At 40.6% G+C, this 18,916-nt stretch overlaps 1 protein-coding gene across 12 annotated transcripts in view; it reads right to left on the bottom strand.

Moving 5' to 3' along the window:
* Positions 1-18,916, bottom strand: part of MAP3K13 (mitogen-activated protein kinase kinase kinase 13) — a 195,493-nt gene that overhangs the window by 27,264 nt on the left and 149,313 nt on the right. For all 12 annotated transcript variants that reach the window (XR_010338936.1, XM_064366888.1, XM_064366887.1 and 9 more), the window contains 3 exons: positions 7,557-7,666; positions 5,357-5,473; positions 4,594-4,731 (listed from right to left, as the gene is read on the bottom strand). Coding sequence is in view for 11 of the 12 variants with exons in the window: in XM_064366888.1 (XP_064222958.1) it covers positions 4,594-4,731; positions 5,357-5,473; positions 7,557-7,666 (365 nt within the window). In the remaining variant the exon portion in view is untranslated. The remainder of the gene's footprint in view (positions 1-4,593; positions 4,732-5,356; positions 5,474-7,556; positions 7,667-18,916) is intronic.

The raw sequence follows: 18,916 nt of genomic DNA, 5'->3' as shown, positions 1-18,916 counted from the left end.
AGGGTAGTGTAGAGGGGAACTGTGGGGTTGGAGCCTGCACACTGAGTCCCCACTGGGGCACTGCCTAGTAGAGCTGTGAGAAGACAGCCACCATCCTCCAAACCCCAGAATGGTAGATCCACCAATAGCTTGCAGCATGCATCTGTAAAAGTCACAGGCACTCAATGCCAGCCTGTGAAAGTACCCACAGGGGCTGTACCCTGCAAAGCCATAGGGGTGGAGCTGCCCAAGGCCTTGGGAGCTTACCCCTTGCATCAGTGTGTCCTGGATGTGAGACATGGAGTCAAAGGAGATTATTTTAGAGCTTTAAGATTTAATGATTGCTCTGCTGGGTTTTGGATTTGCATGGAGCTTGTAGCACCTTTGTTTTGACTGATTTCTCCCTTTTAGAATGGGAGTGTTTACCCAAAGGTAGGGACCTTGTGTGAGGTGATTGGATCATGGGACAATTTCCCCCATGCTGTTCTTATGATAGTGAGTTCTCAAGAGATCTGATGGTTTAAAAGTGTGTGGCAGTTTCCCTCTCACTCTCTCTTGCTGCCATGTAAGACATGCCTTGCTTCCTCTTCGCCTTCCACCATGATTGTAAGTTTCCTGAGGCCTCCCCAGCCATATGGAACTGTTGAGTCAATTAAACCTCTTTTCTTTATAAATTATCTAGTCTCAGGCTGGGTGCGGTGGCTCACACCTATAATCCCAGCACTTTGGGAGGCCAAGGAGGGCAGATTGCTTGAGCTCAGGAGTTTGAGATCAGCCTGGGCAACAGTGGACAACATGGTGAGACCTGTCTCTAAAAAATAAATACATAAATAACCCAGTCTCAGGTAGTTCTTTATAGTGGTGTTAAAACAGACTAATACACTAGTCTGGGTACTCAATCCTCTTTAATTTATAATTCTGCTCCACAGGCTTCTTGATCTATTCCTCATAGCCCTAGCTATCAGCTTGGTGCCAATATGTCAGTGTATTGGCATGAGTGTTTGTCCACGATCAGAAATCTGTATGATGATGGATCTGGGCAGATCTTTCAGGGGCTCACAAAGAAAAGAGATCTGGTACCAGAGAAGAAAACCTCTGCTTAATTAGGTAAGAGGTTAAGTTCAGAGAGTTTGGCTTAGACACGGTCTCCTTACAGGTTGGGACTATATCTTATCCATCTTTGTGTGTAAAGGGCCCTAGCAAGGAGTCTTGTTTATAGTGAGTACTTAGCGAAGCTTGAAGGAAGGAAAAGGAAGGGAGGGATCAGAGAAGGAGGAAATAGCTCAGCAGGAGGTTGAGCAGAAGCAGGAAGAGACAGGCTAGTGCAGAGTGACACTGGCATTCCGCTTTGATCCTAAAGAGAGGGGGTCCTTTCACAGTCCTGTTTTCAAGTGTCCACTGGGCCCGTCGTGAAGATTATGTGCAAAAGAAAGTCAGAGGCCTGAAGGTAAACCTTGCCCACACTGCTTCCAAGACCTGTAGGTAAATAATAACTGGTTTCAGAACTGATGAACTGAATCAGGGCAGAGCCTCTAGGATTACCAGGAAGAACCACTGCTTTCTTTCTACCAGCAAGTAGCCTTATCCTTCTTTGGACTAGAAAGACACAAGTCAGCATAAAATTTTAGAGGTGATGGGCCCAAACTTTTTTGTTTTTAACAACAGAATCCTTCTCTCAAATGAATTATTATGAGAAATGCAGTATATAAAACAGGTATAGTGGAGCTGGTTGAAGTGGAGAGCAGCAGCCCCTCTCTGCAGGGCTCCTGGGCTCCCCCCTCCTTGTCCTTTCTACCCCTGCAGTGGCCTGGGAGAAACCTCTGTGCAAGCCCTTGGGTGTTCCACACTTTGCTTGGAAACCACAGGTACAGTCCTGTCTTCACCATGTGTGATAAAGAACTCACAGCCCAGCCAAAGTGGCTCATGCTCTCAAAGCTCATTAGTGGTAGAATCCAGACAAAAAGTGTCTCCTAATTTTCAGTCTGGTTTATAGAAGTGTCAGAGTTCAAACCTGAAGGCACATAAAATCATCTGGAGAGCTTGTTAAAACTGAAGATTTTGATTTAGTAGGGCTGGGGTGAGGCCTAAGAGCCTGCAAGTAAAACAAGCTCTCAGATGTTGCTAAAGTGAGGCCACATGTTGAATAGCCAGAGCTCATAAGTAGGCAGCAGGCAGCAGGAGATGGGTTTTTCTTGTTTTACAGGAAAAGTACAGTTAAGGACTTGTCTTAGTATGGAAGTTCCAGGTACTAAGGGTTTATGATAAGGTGGGTAGGGTATCATTTGCTCTCGGCACCTTCCTGTCTCAGATTCAAAACTCTGGTCAGCTGGCCAACTTGCACTGCAGAAAGCACTTGGTTTCTACTATTACAATACGCATTTTATGGAAAAGCACACTGAGGATCAGAGGTTATGCTGGCTTGTAGCCATCACAAAGCTAGCAAATGGCAGAACTCATAATTTGAACCCAAGTCTTTGGACCCCAACACATAGTTCTTCCCCATTGCAAGCTTCTCCTTATTATGGGGCATTTAGACGATCTTTTTGGACTGTACTCACTTATGACAGGCTGGAAGTGTCCATGATTGAACCTGTCACTCTTCCTTTTAGTCTCTAACTAAACATAAACTGAAACCTGTGCTTAAGGATGGCTGAACGGCTTCTCCTCTCTAATCTCCTTCAAGGTCTCCAGACTTCTTACTTGGTAATTGGGGCTGTACAAATCATATGAAACTGAAGTCCTTCAAGGGACAATCAGCTGACAGTACAGCTCTTTGCAGGTTGCCTTCCTCGTGTTCACTAGCTCATTGACTAAGCATTTACTTGTGGTGTCAAACTCTTTCAAATATTTCTTACAGCCAAAATAAAAGCAAACATGAGCTCGTATTTTAAAAAGTTAAATGGTTCTATTTTCTCCCCCAATGCCCTTGGTTTTAACTGTAGGCAGAAGGCAGGGAGCAGCCATTAGGCAGACTCTGTCCCTAATTAGTATAACCTAAGAAAAGGGGTGTTGGGAATTCCCCTACCCCAAGGATTGTGTCAGTTGGAATCTGAAAACAGTTTTTCAGAACTTGACCATTAGATGGTTGGGGAAGTAGGTAAAAGCAAAATTGAAAGTAGTTCATGTAGTTTACTCATTAGCAGTTTAGGTACCTATTAGTCCAGCCATAGTAGAATGACTGTCATTCTGATAGCATCATAACACATTCTTGGTTTGTGTTATCTCATTACCTCTATTCTTACTGCATGTAGCTCACATCTTACTATTAGGTCTATACTCTAGGTTTAGGGACATTCCTTTCCTTTACATTAACTTAGCTAGGAGAGAGCCAACCTCTGTTATTTGGGAGGAATGAGGCTCTACAGAATTTGGTGAGGAAAAATGAGAGGAAGAGAATTCCAAGATTACACGAATATAAGGCAAATATGTAGTAAAAAGGGGGAAAGGCAATCTTTTTTTAAACTATCCCAAAACACATTTTTTGAGCACCTATCATTTGGTAGATGATTTCACATGTTACATATGTTATCTTATTTAAACTTCATGAAATTCCCATGCTAGGGTACAATACGGGAACCATATAGTTAGATACAGGTAGTTATCAAAGCCCCTGCTGTTGTTTCCGTGATGGTGATGTGCTTTGAGTCTGTGTTCCCACCCAAAGCTCACGCTGGAATGTAACCCCTACTGTTGTTTCCATGACGGTGATGTGGTTTGAGTCTGTGTCCCCACCCGAAGCTCACGTCGGACTGTAACCCCAGCTGTTGGAGGTGGGTCCTGGGGGGGAGGTGATTGGATCATGGGGGCAGTTTCTCATGAACGGTTTAGCATCATCCCCTGATACTGTTCTCATGATAGTGAGTGAGTTCTCACGAGATTTGGTTATTTAAAGGAGTGTAGCACCTCCGCCTTTGCTCTCTCTTCCTCCTACTCTGGTCATGTGAAGTGCTGGCTCCCCCTTCATCTTTCGCCATGATTGTAAGTTTCCTGAGGCCTCCCCAGAAGCTGTCATGCTTCCTGCATACCCTGGAGAACCATGAGCCAATTAAACCTTTTTTCTTTATAAATTACCCAGTCTCAGGTATTTCTTTATGGCAATGCAAGAAGGGACTAATACAGTGAGTTTGCAGTACTTTCCACATTATTTAAAAGAACTAACTAAATGTGTATATAAAAGTAGGCCATGCATGGACTATTGTGTTGTAAATCAAGAATTATAACTAACCCAATTCTATGTCCTAGAGGTCATAAAAATGAAAAGAAACCTCATGTGCTGTAATTATACCGTTTTATCCATGAGAACACTGGGGTTGAAAGAGGTCAAGTCACACAGCTTAAAAGGCAGGTCCAGGATTTGAATCCAGGTCTGTTTGGTCCCCAGTTTCTTTCTCTTTCCAGGCTAAGACAATCAAATTTATGCCACAGATTTAAGAGCTAGATTCCTAAAGTCTGTGATGCTCTCTCACCTTCCTACCCTGTTTTATCTAGAGATGAGTATCTCTACACTCATCTGATGAGCTACAGAAGAGGCCACATCTGCCAACATGTCAGAATGGATTTGTAGGGGGCTATTTCCCCATTTATCTCAATATTGCGTTTGTATAGGTGTCTCACCGTTTGGTCTGCATCCCAGATTTGTGAGGCACTCCCTTCCTTTTCATGAGTTTCTCCATGGCATTGGGGTGGATTATTGGACGCACAGGGTGTCGTTTGTAGGTCCCCGGATACTTCTTTTCCACTGCTTGCTCACGCCTGCGGAATAAAGGCAAAAGCCACCTCTCATTCATTGAAGACAGAAAGAACGAGGCAGAATGTTTTCACAGGCTAATTCTACCCACAGATTCTGGCCACATTTAGCAGATACAGGCTATTTGAATGACAGGCTGCAGGTTTAAAAAACAAACAAGTACTAAATGCAAATTAACCTGACTTCATTCTGCTCTTCAGCTCACCTTCTCAGACACTAACAATGACAGAAGTCCTGCTTGTTTTCAGTAGCTGCTCATTTGTTCAGGATTCCCAGGGTTTTCTTGTCAGCATCAGGAGTCCCTTATACCACTTTCAGCAGCCAACACATTTCCCCAGCGGGCCATCAGCTTCCCCTTCTTCACACCGTGCTGTTCTTGAAATGAGGGCCCCCTTCCCTATCCAGCAAATGCCTGCAAGTGCATGTTCCCCTATAACTTGCTCTGTGGCAACTCCACTCACTTGTATACTTCATCAGGGGCAGGGACCAGTGCGTCGCACATCCCTGAAGGAATGTTGGGTGAATGAATAAAATATCTGCCAGTTCTGATTAGCAGCAACAAGGAGAAGTACATTTCTGCTGACTGACAGACTCAAATCAGTAAGAACAGATACTGGCCTGGATACATACTTAATAAGCTCCTTCTCCCGCATTTCTAGCTGCAGCATGATGGCACTCAATTCCATGTATAAATTATTCGCCCGCTCAAGCTTTCGCTCATAGTGTTCACGAATATCCAGCGCGTGCCTATCAAAGAAAACACAGGGTCAGCCGGGCCAGCCAACTTCAGGAGAACAAAAGTCAGCTTGATGACATAAGAAACAGGGTGACTGATCACAACAGCATTTGCCCAAGGCTGTCTATTGTTAAGGCTCCCTTGTCCAGTGCAGTAACTCAGAAAATGGAATGGGAGATGGGAAATCTGAGCTCTCCACTTGGTTTATCCTAAAGGGCCCATCTAGCCATGCAGAATAGCCAAGAAGGCCACAGATAAAAATCTGTCTATGATTTGTCACCTTCAACTGTGCAGGGTTGGCATTATCTTAATAAGAATACAGCAGAATATACTCACATGTTAATGGAAATGTGCAGTTAAAGCCAACACCATGATCCCTCATTTATACTTAGCCACGGCCCAGATCCTGTGTGATAGAGTAGTTGCTATGGTCTGAATGTTTGTGTCCCCCCAAATTTATATGTTGAAATCTAACACCCCAGGTGATAATGTTAAGAGGTGGGGTCAGCCAGGCATGGTGGCTCATGCCTGTAATCCCAGCACTTTGGGAGGCCAAGGCGGGCAGATCATGAGGTCAGGAGTTTGAGACCAGCCTGACCAACATGGTGAAACCTTGTCTCTACTAAAAATACAAAAATTAGCTGGGTATGGTGGCGTGCACCTGTAGTCCCAGTTACTTGGGAGGCTGAGGCAGAAGAATTACTTGAACCCAGGAGGCAGAGGTTGCAGTGAGCCGAGACTGTGCCACTGCACTCCAGCCTGGGCGACAGAGAGAGATTCTGTCTCAAAAAAAAGAGGCGGGGTCCTTGGGAGGTGATTAGATCATAAGAGTTCTGCCCTTGTCAATGGGATTAGTCCCCTTATAAAAGAGACTTGAGGGAGCCCTTTTGCCCTCTGTGGTGTGAGGACACATAGAAGCTGCCATCTATGAGAAACAGGCCCTCACCAGACACTGAATCTGCTGGCACCTTGATCGTGGACTTCCCAGCTCCAGAACTGTGACCACTACATTTCGTTGTTTATAAATTATCCAGTCTAAGCTTTGTTATAGCAGCTGGAACTGACTCAGATGTGATTGTATTAGTCTGCTCTCACACTGCTATGAAGAAATAGCTGAGACTGGGTAATTTATAAAGGAAAGAGGTTTAATTGACTCACAGTTCTGCATTGCTGGGGAGGCCTCAGGAAATTTACAATCATGGCAGAAGGCAAAGGAGAACCTTCTTCACAGGGAGTGAGTGAAAGCAGGGGAAATGCCAGATGCTTATAAAACCATCAGATCTCCTGAGAACTCACAATTATCACAAAAACAGCTTGGAGGAAACCACCCCATGATTCAATTACCTCCACCTGGTTCTGTTCTTGACACACGGGGATTATGGGGATGACAATTTGAGGTGCGATTTGGGTGGAGACACAGAGCCAAATGATATCAGTGATTATCCATGACCATGCCTCATCTCTCTCTCTTTTTTTGAGACAGAATCTCACTCTGTCACCCAGGCTGGAGTACAGTGGCACAATCTTGGCTCACTGCAGCCTCCATCTCCTGGGTTCAAGTGACTCTCGTTACTCAGTTTCCCGCGTAGCTGGGATTGCAAGTGTGCGCCACCATGCCCAGCTACTTTTTCGTACTTTTAGTAGAGATGGGGTTTCACCATGTTGGCCAGGCTGGTCTTGAACTCCTGGGCTCAAGTGATCCACCTGCCTTGGCCTCCCAAACTGCTGGGATTACAGATGTGAGCCACTGCACATGGCCTTATATCTCTTAATAGATTGTAAGCATCTTAAAGCCAGGGACTAAATCTTATAAATTTCTGAAATTCCATGGCACCTAGGACAGTGGCTGAATGACTAAATAGCATTGTTTCAGGAATCCTTGTTGCAGAGACATAATAAAAGAGGATAATAGAGTTGGCAGGAAAGGACAGGAAAGAGATATAAAGGAGGGCTAACTTTGGGGGCAACTTTTAAGCAGCGTAACAGTAAAAAGCAGAGGTGAAACGTGGTAGAAAGTGAACTGGGGGTTATAAAGAGGGTGCCCGTTAGCATCTGCAGAGGTCAGAGGAGGTGGAGAAGGAGGGAGGAGCTGACCTGAGCTCTTCTCTGCGCCTTCGAATCAGTTCTTCATCTAACCGGTGTATACAAGTTCCTTCACTTTTGATCTTCTCAAAGTGTTTTTTCACTTCTTCTCTCCATTCAGCCTGGGCAAGGACAAATTAGATTTTGATAAATTCCAGGAGTTTCAATCCCTGATATATCCATAAAGGTATGAACAAGATTATTTTTTCCTGCATGCTTCTACTGAAGAGCCTTTTTCAGAATAGATGTTCAATAAATATTATTTGATTGATAGCAAAATATCTCTTGCTACTAAATCGCCATGCCCTAGCCCATTTCTATACTTTTACTCCAATATATGATGATGTATTTTTCCGAGTTTTCCTCCAGCACTGACCATGAGAAACATCACAGCCGGCATACCGGCCATTGCTTCTGGAATAAAAGAGTTTAATTTAAGGCAAGATGGTGGCTGAGATAGCCTGGCCAGAAAAAAAATAGCCCTGATAAGCACATGGAAATGAGTGTGTGAGATTATGAACATCTTTACGACTGGCACCAGAATTCCTCCTAGCCTTTGTTTGGGAACGTATCTTGAAAAAATATCTAGAGTAGAAGACCCTACAGGCATGAACAGCAGGAAATGAGAATGGAAATACAAGAAATTATACAGGAATTTGGAGTTGAGGGAAAGAACAGAACAGAACAGAGAGAAGGAGGAGGAGAAAACAGAGAGTATGGCCAAGCAATTTAGTAGTTTGACGAAATTTTTAGACCAGGGATAGATGTCTAATATATGGTTTAAGTTGTTCAAAATGTAAACTTTTTCAGATTTTCTAAACCTTCAGTAAAGTCTCTGACATTCACCTAGGCTTTGAAGGGGGGCTTTAAAATTATTTATTTATTTATTTATTATCATCATTTTTGAGACAGAGTCTCTCTCTGTCACCCAGGCTGGAGTGCAGTGGCATGATCTTGGCTCACTGCAGCCTCGGTCTCCCAGGTGCAAGCAATTGTCCTGGCTCAGCCTCTTGAGTAGCTGGGATTACAGGTGCCTGCCACCACGCCCGGCTAATTTTTGTATTTTTAATAGAGGCAGGATTTCACCATGTTGGCCATGCTGGTCTCAAACCCCTGACCTCTAATGATCCACCCACTTTGGCCTCCCAAAGTGCTGAGATTACAGGCATGAGCCACCATGCACGGTGGCCCTATTTTGTTTTTTAAAGAAAGGGGATGAATTGAATGTTTGGTCAATTATGGAACAAAGATAAAGGAACAACCACAAGGCAGCAGGGGTGGGGACCAAGAATTTAAGGAAGGCAGGGCCAGAGCGGCCATGAAATTATCACTGTCCCAGGAATTACAGAAGTATTAGAAAGGACATTGAGCTCTCCACGTGGCATGCAATTTCAAGCTAATTTTACCTAAATGTTAGAGGGTAGAAAAACCTCTACTCAGTAGGCCATAGAGAGAAACAGCAAAGCTAAGTTCCTCATATTATGTATAGACTATCTTCCATCTCCAAAAGTAATGAGATATAATTTCCAGTGAAGGCTAGATCTGTAACTAAATGTATCTAATTGTATAATCTTCTACTAAAATTATCCTATGACCTTTAGATTCATGTTAAACAGTGTCTCTCTGGATTATAAGGTAGTTCCCTTTTTAATTTGGTGAAGTCTCCCTCTTGTTTTCCGTATTAGCTGCACCATTTTGCATTCTCACCAACAGTGTACAAGGGTTCCTATTTCTTTCCATCTTTGCCTATATATTTTTTTAATTTAAAAAAATTTTAAAAAATAATAGCAATCCCTATTGCTTTTGTGGGTGTGGTGGCTCATGCCTATAATGCCAGCACTTTGGGAGGCTGCGATGAGAGGATCGGTTGAGTCCAGGAGTTCAAGACCAGCCTGGCCAACATGGTGAAACCTCGTCTCTACTAAAAGTACAAAAATTAGCTGGGTGTGGTGGCGCGCACCTGTAATCCCAGCTAGTCGGGAGGCTGAGGCAGGAGAATCACTTGAACCTGGGAGTGGGAGGCTGCAGTAAGCTGAGATCGCGCCATTGCACTCCAGCCTGGGAAACAAGAGCAAAACTCCATCTCAAAAAAATAAAATAAAATAAATTAAAAGACAATAGCTTTCATTAAGTGTTTTTACCACAATAATTTTTTTAAAAAGGGTATCTTTCTGGATCAAGTAAGAAATTATTCTTAAGTAATTGTAGATTTATAGAAGGTTTTCCCCAAATTAGCTGTTTCTCATCTATTTTTATGGAGGAAATTATATTTTAATTATGCAAAAATGATCATTCTACAATATGCTAGATTTCCCACATGTATGTTGAACACTGGAGAGAAGTTTCTGTTGGTTGGTTGATCTTTAGGCACCAAATCTATCGAATGATGTCATTAGAAAGCCAAGATCCAGAACACACTACTGCAGTCTATGGCCATACCACCCCGAACACCCCAGTCTCATCAGAATGCACTACTCCTTTGTTTGATAATGGCCTTTGCCAGCATCCGAGCTGTAAATGAAGGTTTGGTTGAGCCCCTGGTAATGCTATTCTCTCAATCATCAGATCAAAGTCAGGGAGCAGGAGGAGTATTTGAGCTTTAGGAGGCGAAGAATGACAAGTGAAAGTAGTTAGACCAAAAAAGAATAACAGGGTCAGATTTGCACCCTGAAGTATCCGCTTTTGTCATGTCACTGTATCCTACTAAAATACTTAAAGAAGGGATGAGAAAAGGAATACCTCCCTCTGGTGGTAAGGAATTTTATATCGCAGATGAGATTTGCTTTAATTCTAGAGGAAATAAATCTCCTGACATCTAGCTTATGATTATGGGAAAGTCAAAGAGAACTTTGTGAAGATTGAAATCTGTAAGAAAGTAGATTTCCAAAAAGGAGTTCCCTCCTGTTAAGAGAAAAAAGGTTATATAGGCAAACACCAGGTACTGATGAATAATGCATTGCCTCCTAAGGTATCCTATTCCTGGCACATGTTAATTTTGAGTTCCATTTTATATACTTAGAATCTTATGTAAAAGGAGTTCCAATTTGAGTGTAATCTGCAATTCAGACATGTCTGGGCACATGTGAAGAAAGGGAGGATTGGCAAGCCCGAAGCCAATTTGCACAGCTACTGAGGAGCCTGTGAGAGAGAACACCAAGGGTGGGAGGAGTCGCATGAGCCTGACCTGCAACAAAGCCCCCTTCCTAGGTGCGGAGGGGCATTTCCCATTGTTTCATTACAATGCCTGAGAAACATGGGGACATAAGCAGTATTGCTCTCTTACTGTCCACAGAGTGTAACTCAGCAGGGAAAGGAAGAGTCCATGGCACAAACAGGACAGCTTGCAGCTTTGGAATCTTGAGAACTCCAGAGATGGCAGCTCCCAGTAGGTGATGGCAGTGCCTTAAGGATATGGTAGCATCCAATGGATGCCAACCCAGGACTGTAGTCTTTTAGCAGAAAACAGTGATGGCTAACCATAAATCAATACCCAGCAGATGCTTGGCGGGAGACTGCTGTGTCTAGCTAGCATCAGTGGAAAGCAGGACAAATGTTAATTTGAGGCAGTCTGAGATCCTCACTCCTCACTGGGGATTCCCCAGAAATGCCTGTGGTGGGTGGGGGTAGGAATAGAGCAGTGCTTCAGAAGGCACTCGAGTCCTGTGGAAGCAGGTGACACGGTTTGGATCTGTGTCTGCGCCCTGATCTCATGCTGAATTGTAATCCCCAGTGTTGGAGGAGGGGCCTGCTGGGACGTGACTGGATCACGGGGGCAGATTTCGCTCTTGCTGTTCTCATGATAGTGAGTTTTCATGAGATCTGGTTGTCTGAAAGTGGGTGGCGCCTCTGCCTCCACTCTCTTCCCCTCCTCTGGCCGTAAGATGTGCCTGCTTCGCCTTTGCCTTCTGCCATGTTTGAAAGTTTCCTGAGGCCTCCCTAGTCATGCTTCCTGTAAAGCCTGTGGAACTGTGAGCCAATTAAACCTCTTTTCTTATAAATTACCCAGTTTCAGGTATTTCTTTATAGCTGTGAGAGAACGACTACTCTAGCAGGTAAGGGAAAAAATCCAGTGAAACTTGGATTATTACCATTAGTGATATCCTCTTTATGTCCCAAATAAGGCCTGTGAAAGTCCGTAGCATTTAGAAGGCTTTACCTTTTCCATCCTTCCAGTTACTCACTCCATAGACCAAAGCTCTTGCACCCAAACTTTGCTTCTTTATCTCCCATAATACAGTAGTCCCCCCTTGTCCAAGGCTTTGCTTTCCGCAATTTCACTTGCTTTCAGTCAGCCTTGGCCTGAAAATATTACATCAAAAATTTCTAGAAATAAATAATTCATAAAATTTAGATTGGCCATCATTCTGAGCAGTGTGATGAAATCTCTCGTTGTTGGCTCTGTCTCATGTGGGACATGAATCATCCCTTCATTCAGCGTCTCCACGTTGTAGACACTCCCCTTCCACTGGTCACTTAGTAGCTGTCTTGGTTATAAGATTGACTGTTGGAGCACTGCAGCCCTTGTGTTCAAGTAATTCTTATTTTACTTAATAATGGCTGCAAAACACAGGAGCAGTGATGCTAGCAATTCGGATATGCCAAAGAAAAGCCAGACAATGCTTCCTTTAGGTGAAAGGGTAAAAGTTCTTGACTTAATAAGGAAAGAAAAAAAATCATATGCAGAGGTTGCTAAGATCTACACAAGAATGAATCTTGTGAACAAATTTGTGTTACTGTTGCTGTTGTGCTTCAAACTACAAAAATTATGGCAAGAGTACTGATAAGAGCTTACCCAGTTAATAGGGTTGCTCCAAAAAATGAAATAAACAGTAAAGAAAGAGCTTAGTTAACATGGAAGAGACATTACATTTGTGGGTGGAAGATATGAAAAGAAATATGTTCTGATTGACAGCAGCCAGGCTCGGTACCATTCAAAGTTTTAGGCATCCACTGGGGGTCATGAAATGTACCATGGATAAGCAGGGACTACTGTAGAGGTGTCAAAATGAAATGTGGTGTGTGTGTGTATATATATGTATGGTATATATAATAATATTCCATGGTGTATATATGTGTGTGTGTGTGTGTATATATATGTATGGTATATATTATATAATAATATTCCATGGTGTATATATGTGTGTGTGTGTGTATATATGTATGGTATATATTATATAATAATATTCCATGGTGTATATATGTGTGTGTGTGTATATATGTATGGTATATATTATATAATAATATTCCATGGTGTATGTGTGTGTGTGTGTGTGTGTGTGTGTGTGTGTATATATGTATGGTATATATTATATAATAATATTCCATGGTGTATATATGTGTGTGTGTGTGTGTGTGTGTATATATGTATGGTATATAATAATATTCCATGGTGTATATATGTGTGTGTGTGTGTGTGTGTGTATATATGTATGGTATATATTATATAATAATATTCCATGGTGTATATGTGTGTGTGTGTGTGTGTGTGTATATATGTATGGTATATATTATATAATAATATTCCATGGTGTATATGTGTGTGTGTGTGTGTGTGTGTGTGTATATATGTATGGTATATATTATATAATAATATTCCATGGTGTATATATGTGTGTGTGTGTGTATATATATGTATGGTATATATTATATAATAATATTCCATGGTGTATATGTGTGTGTGTGTGTGTGTATATATATGTATGGTATATGTTATATAATAATATTCCATGGTGTATATGTGTGTGTGTGTGTGTATATGTATGGTATATATTATATAATAATATTCCATGGTGTATATATGTGTGTGTGTGTGTATATATATGTATGGTATATATTATATAATAATATTCCATGGTGTATATATGTGTGTGTGTGTGTATATATATGTATGGTATATGTTATATAATAATATTCCATGGTGTATATGTGTGTGTGTGTGTGTGTGTATATATGTATGGTATATATTATATAATAATATTCCATGGTGTATATATGTGTGTGTGTGTGTGTATATATATATGTATGGTATATGTTATATAATATTCCATGGTGTATATGTGTGTGTGTGTGTGTATATATGTATGGTATATATTATATAATAATATTCCATGGTGCATATATACGTGTGTGTGTGTGTGTATATATATGTATGGTATATGTTATATAATAATATTCCATGGTGTATATGTGTGTGTGTGTGTGTGTGTATATATGTATGGTATATATTATATAATAATATTCTATGGTGTATATATACGTGTGTGTGTGTGTGTGTGTGTATATATGTATGGTATATATTATATAATAATATTCCATGGTGTATATATGTGTGTGTGTGTGTGTATATATATGTATGGTATATATTATATAATATTCCATGGTGTATATATGTGTGTGTGTGTGTGTATATATATGTATGGTATATGTTATATAATAATATTCCATGGTGTATATGTGTGTGTGTGTGTGTGTGTGTGTATATATGTATGGTATATATTATATAATAATATTCCTTGGTGTATATATGTGTGTGTGTGTGTGTATATATGTATGGTATATAATAATATTCCATGGTGTATATATACGTGTGTGTGTGTGTGTATATATGTATGGTATATAATAATATTCCATGGTGTATATATAGGTGTGTGTGTGTGTGTGTATGTATGGTATATAATAATATTCCATGGTGTATATATATGTGTGTGTGTATATATATGTATGGTATATATTATATAATAAGATTCCATGGTGTATATATACGTGTGTGTGTGTGTATATATATGTATGGTATATATTATATAATAAGATTCCATGGTGTATATATATGTGTGTGTGTGTGTATATATATGTATGGTATATATTATATAATAATATTCCATGGTGTATATATATGTGTGTGTGTGTGTGTGTATATATATGTATGGTATATATTATATAATAATATTCCATGGTGTATATATATGTGTGTGTGTGTGTATATATGTATGGTATATATTATATAATAATATTCCATGGTGTATATATATGTGTGTGTGTGTGTGTGTGTATATATGTATGGTATATATTATATAATAATATTCCATGGTGTATATATGTGTGTGTGTGTGTGTATATATATGTATGGTATATATTATATAATAATATTCCATGGTGTATATATGTGTGTGTGTGTGTGTATATATATGTATGGTATATATTATATAATAATATTCCATGGTGTATATGTGTGTGTGTGTGTTTGTGTGTATATATATGTATGGTATATATTATATAATAATATTCCATGGTGTATATATATGTGTGTGTGTGTGTGTGTATATATGTATGGTATATAATAATATTCCATGGTGTATATATATGTGTGTGTATATATATGTATGGTATATATTATATAATAATATTCCATGGTGTATATGTATATGTGTGTATGTGTATGTATATATATGTATGGTATATATTATATAATAATATTCCATGGTGTATATATACGTGTGTGTGTGTGTGTGTATATATGTATGGTATATATTATATAATAATATTCCATGGTGTATATATGTGTGTGTGTGTGTGTGTATATGTATGGTATATATTATATAATAATATTCTATGGTGTATATATATGTATGGTATATGTTATATAATAATATTCCATGGTGTATATATGTGTGTGTGTGTGTATATATGTATGGTATATATTATATAATAATATTCCATGGTGTATATATGTGTGTGTGTGTGTGTATATATATGTATGGTATATATTATATAATATTCCATGGTGTATATATGTGTGTGTGTGTGTGTGTGTATATGTATGGTATATAATAATATTCCATGGTGTATATATACGTGTGTGTGTGTGTATATATATGTATGGTATATAATAATATTCCATGGTGTATATATGTGTGTGTGTGTGTGTGTATGTATGGTATATAATAATATTCCATGGTGTGTATATATGTGTGTGTGTGTGTGTGTGTATATATGTATGGTATATATTATATAATAATATTCCATGGTGTATATATATGTGTGTGTGTGTGTGTATGTGTGTGTATATGTATAGTATATATTATATAATAATATTCCATGGTGTATATATGTGTGTGTGTGTGTGTGTGTGTGTGTGTATCATGGAATATTATTTAGCCATAAAAAGTAATGAAGCTGTGACACATGCTACAAAATACATGAACCCTGAAAACATGCCAAGTGAAACAAGCCAGGCACAAATGAACAAATATGGTATGATTCTACTGAAATGAAATAACCTGGCATAGGCAAATTCATAGAGAGAGAAAGTAGAATAGAGATTACCGGGGGTGGTGGGGAGGAGGGAATGGGGAGTTACTGCTTGATGAGGTGATGAACATTTTTGGAAACAGATAGTGGTGACAATTTCACAACATTGTGAATGTAATTAATGCCATTGAGTCGCACATTCGAAAATGGTTAAAATCAGCTGTGCAAGGTGGCTCACACCTGTAATCCCAGCACTATGGGAGGCCCAGGTGGTTGGATCACCTGAGGTCAGGAGTTCGAGACCAGCCTGGCCAACATGGTGAAACCCTGTCTCTACTAAAAATACAAAAAATTAGTCAGGCATGGTGGCAGGCCCCTGGAGTCACAGCTACTCAGGACGCTGAGGCAGGAGAACTGCTTGAATCTGTGGGGCAGAAGTTGCAGTGAGCCAAGATCGTGCCATTGCACTCCAGCCTTGGTGACAAGAGCGAAACTGTATCTCAAAAAAAAATTTTTTTTAATGGTTAAAATGGCAAATTTTATACTATCTTTATTTTACCACAACTGAAAAAAGTAAACAGGCTGGGTGCAGTGGCACACACCTGTAATTCTAGCACTTTGGGAGGCCGATATGGGTGGATCACGAGGTTAGGAGATCACAACCATCCTGGCTAACAAAGTGAAACCCCGTCTCTACTAAAAATACAAAAATTTAGTGGGCACCTATAGTCCCAGCTACTTGTGAGTCTGAGGCAGGAGAATCACTTGAACCCAGGAGGCAGAGGTTGCAGTGAGCTGAGATCATGTCATTGCACTCCAGCCTGGGCGACAGAGCGAGACTCTGTCTCAGAAAAAAATAAAAAAGTAAATAAACAAAAAAAAAGAAATTGAGCCAGTTCTAGCCTAGCTTAAGGAGTAGAGAAGCCAGATGTTGGGGTCTTAGAAGAGGGGAATCAGATGGAATCAGAAAAGCCATATTGGGGTCCAGTCCAACCCTTACCGGGCACACAAATCCTCCCCTGATGTGAGTGTCCAGCCTCTGCATAAGCACCTGCTCCCTCACAAGAAGATTACTTTTAAGGCAGCAGAGTCTAACCTCAGAGTTGGGGTGTCTCTGCAACTCCCAATCCCTGGATTTCTGGGTGGTCACAGTGGCACTCAACAGAACACTAGAATGGTGCAAAGGCAGAGGGAGTGAGAGAGCTTCAAAGCAGGGCACACGACCCACCTCGCAGCTGGGATCTAGAGTGGGGTGAAAATGTTTTCTAAAGACTCAGATCAAATGTAATGGAACACCAGGAGTCATAATTGCCTACTTGGAGAAATGTGTGATTATCTAGAAACAAAGCAATAGCTTTGACAGAATCTAACATTGTATTGAAATGGGTTGCTTTGTTCATCTGCTCTATATAGGCTACATTTCTATACATGTGCTGTTGACAAAAACCAGATGACGCATTTTCTCCCAGGAAGGAGTCAGCTGGGCTCTTGGCAACGCCTCTCGACGGACAGTTTTGGTGGGAAGTGGAGACCAGGAGCTAACGACTATTGATTGATAACTGATGTTCAGAGGGTCTTAGCAGGCAGGAGAAGGCGAGGCCTCAGGTACGAGAGGACTATAGAAAGAGCGCGTGCCTGCCGAAAAGCCGGCTTTTCCCTCTTGGGACCGGATAAATAGGAGTTCTCTGGCTGCCATCTTATTCATCTTAGGAATTCATCGGAAAAAGCATCCAGAATGCAACAACCCAAAGGAGGCTTAATTTTTGTACTTAGTACAAAGCTACGAAAATTAAAGCGAATCATGACACCTTTGTTTTTGTTTTATGCTATCATATGCAACTCAAGAATAATGAGTTCTTTTTTTTTTTTTTTTTTTTTTTTGAGATGGAGTCTTACTCTGTTGACCAGGCTGGAGTGCAGTGGCTCAATCTCAGCTCACTGCAACCTCTGCCTTCTGGGTTCAAGTGATTCTTGTGCCTCAGCCTCTCAAGTAGCTGAGATTATAGGTGCGCACCACCACACCTGGCTAATTTTTGTATTTTTAGTAGACACGGGGTTTCACAATGTTGGCCAGGCTGGTCTCGAACTCCTGACCTCAAATAATCCACCCACCTCGGCCTCCCAAAGTGCTGGGATTACAGATACAGGCATGAGCCACGGTGTCCAGTCAAGAATCATGACATCTTATGATCAGAGTGTTCCTGATGGTCTACAATGCATTTGCAATTTTATCTTTTTATTTACTTGTCACAGAAACTCGCTAAGGAAGGGAAGATATGATTATCTTCATTGTTTTGACGACTAAGCTGAGGTTTAGAGCAATTGAGTGACTTTGCCAAGATCACACAGTATGAAGTGACAGGATGGTGCCCCACACCTACACGTAGTTGAACAAACGGGTGACAGTTCTAAGGGAATTGATCTGAATGTATATCAGAGAATGTAGGAAATGCCATGAAGTCTACCTCCTACTTCGTCTTATTTCCTCCGAAGCAAACACATTACTTACATAATAATTTCTTAGAAACAGTAAAAAACAATAGGGGCGAGCCTATTTCAAGACACAGTTGTGGGGAGAGCTAAGTTTATGGATCACAGAGAGTGTGGTAGAACTTTGGGTAAAAGGATGGGAGTCTCTGATTTATCATTTCTTAGAAACTGCAATCAAAACAAAAACCAAAACCTTGTGCCTTTACTAAGATATCCCTCAATATCTGTCTGATAGGCAGAGGGTCTCTCTGTGTATCAGACATCAGAGAAATACTCCAAGTCTCTGATAGGGGCAGGCAGCAAAGCATATTTAAGGACTTGCTCAGCTCCCAGCGATGACGCTCCTCCCAAAGGCCACTACTGCTTTGCTCAGATACTTTCCTGATGGGCAAACTCATGGCCCTTCAGGGATGGGGGGCTATGAGAAGTAGGCTGAAATGCCAATTGCTAATAAAATGTCTTTTCTGAGAATGAATCTTTGAAATAACACTGGAAGTCAGCGAGGAGATGCGATTCATTTACAAAAATTCATTTCTGAAGCACAATAACATTAAGTGAGATAAAGCTATATGAGAAATGAGAAATTAGGTAAAAATTTCGTTATGTTCTAAAAGCCTACAGCTATAATTCAGGAT

This window comes from Aotus nancymaae, unplaced genomic scaffold, assembly GCF_030222135.1.
Source record: "Aotus nancymaae isolate 86718 unplaced genomic scaffold, 86718_ANA_hifiasm-v0.15.2.pri h1tg000067l, whole genome shotgun sequence".
Classification (NCBI taxonomy): domain Eukaryota; kingdom Metazoa; phylum Chordata; class Mammalia; order Primates; family Aotidae; genus Aotus; species Aotus nancymaae.
The sequence above is the reverse complement of the archived record's forward strand: the minus strand, read 5'-3'. Positions and strand labels throughout refer to the sequence as shown.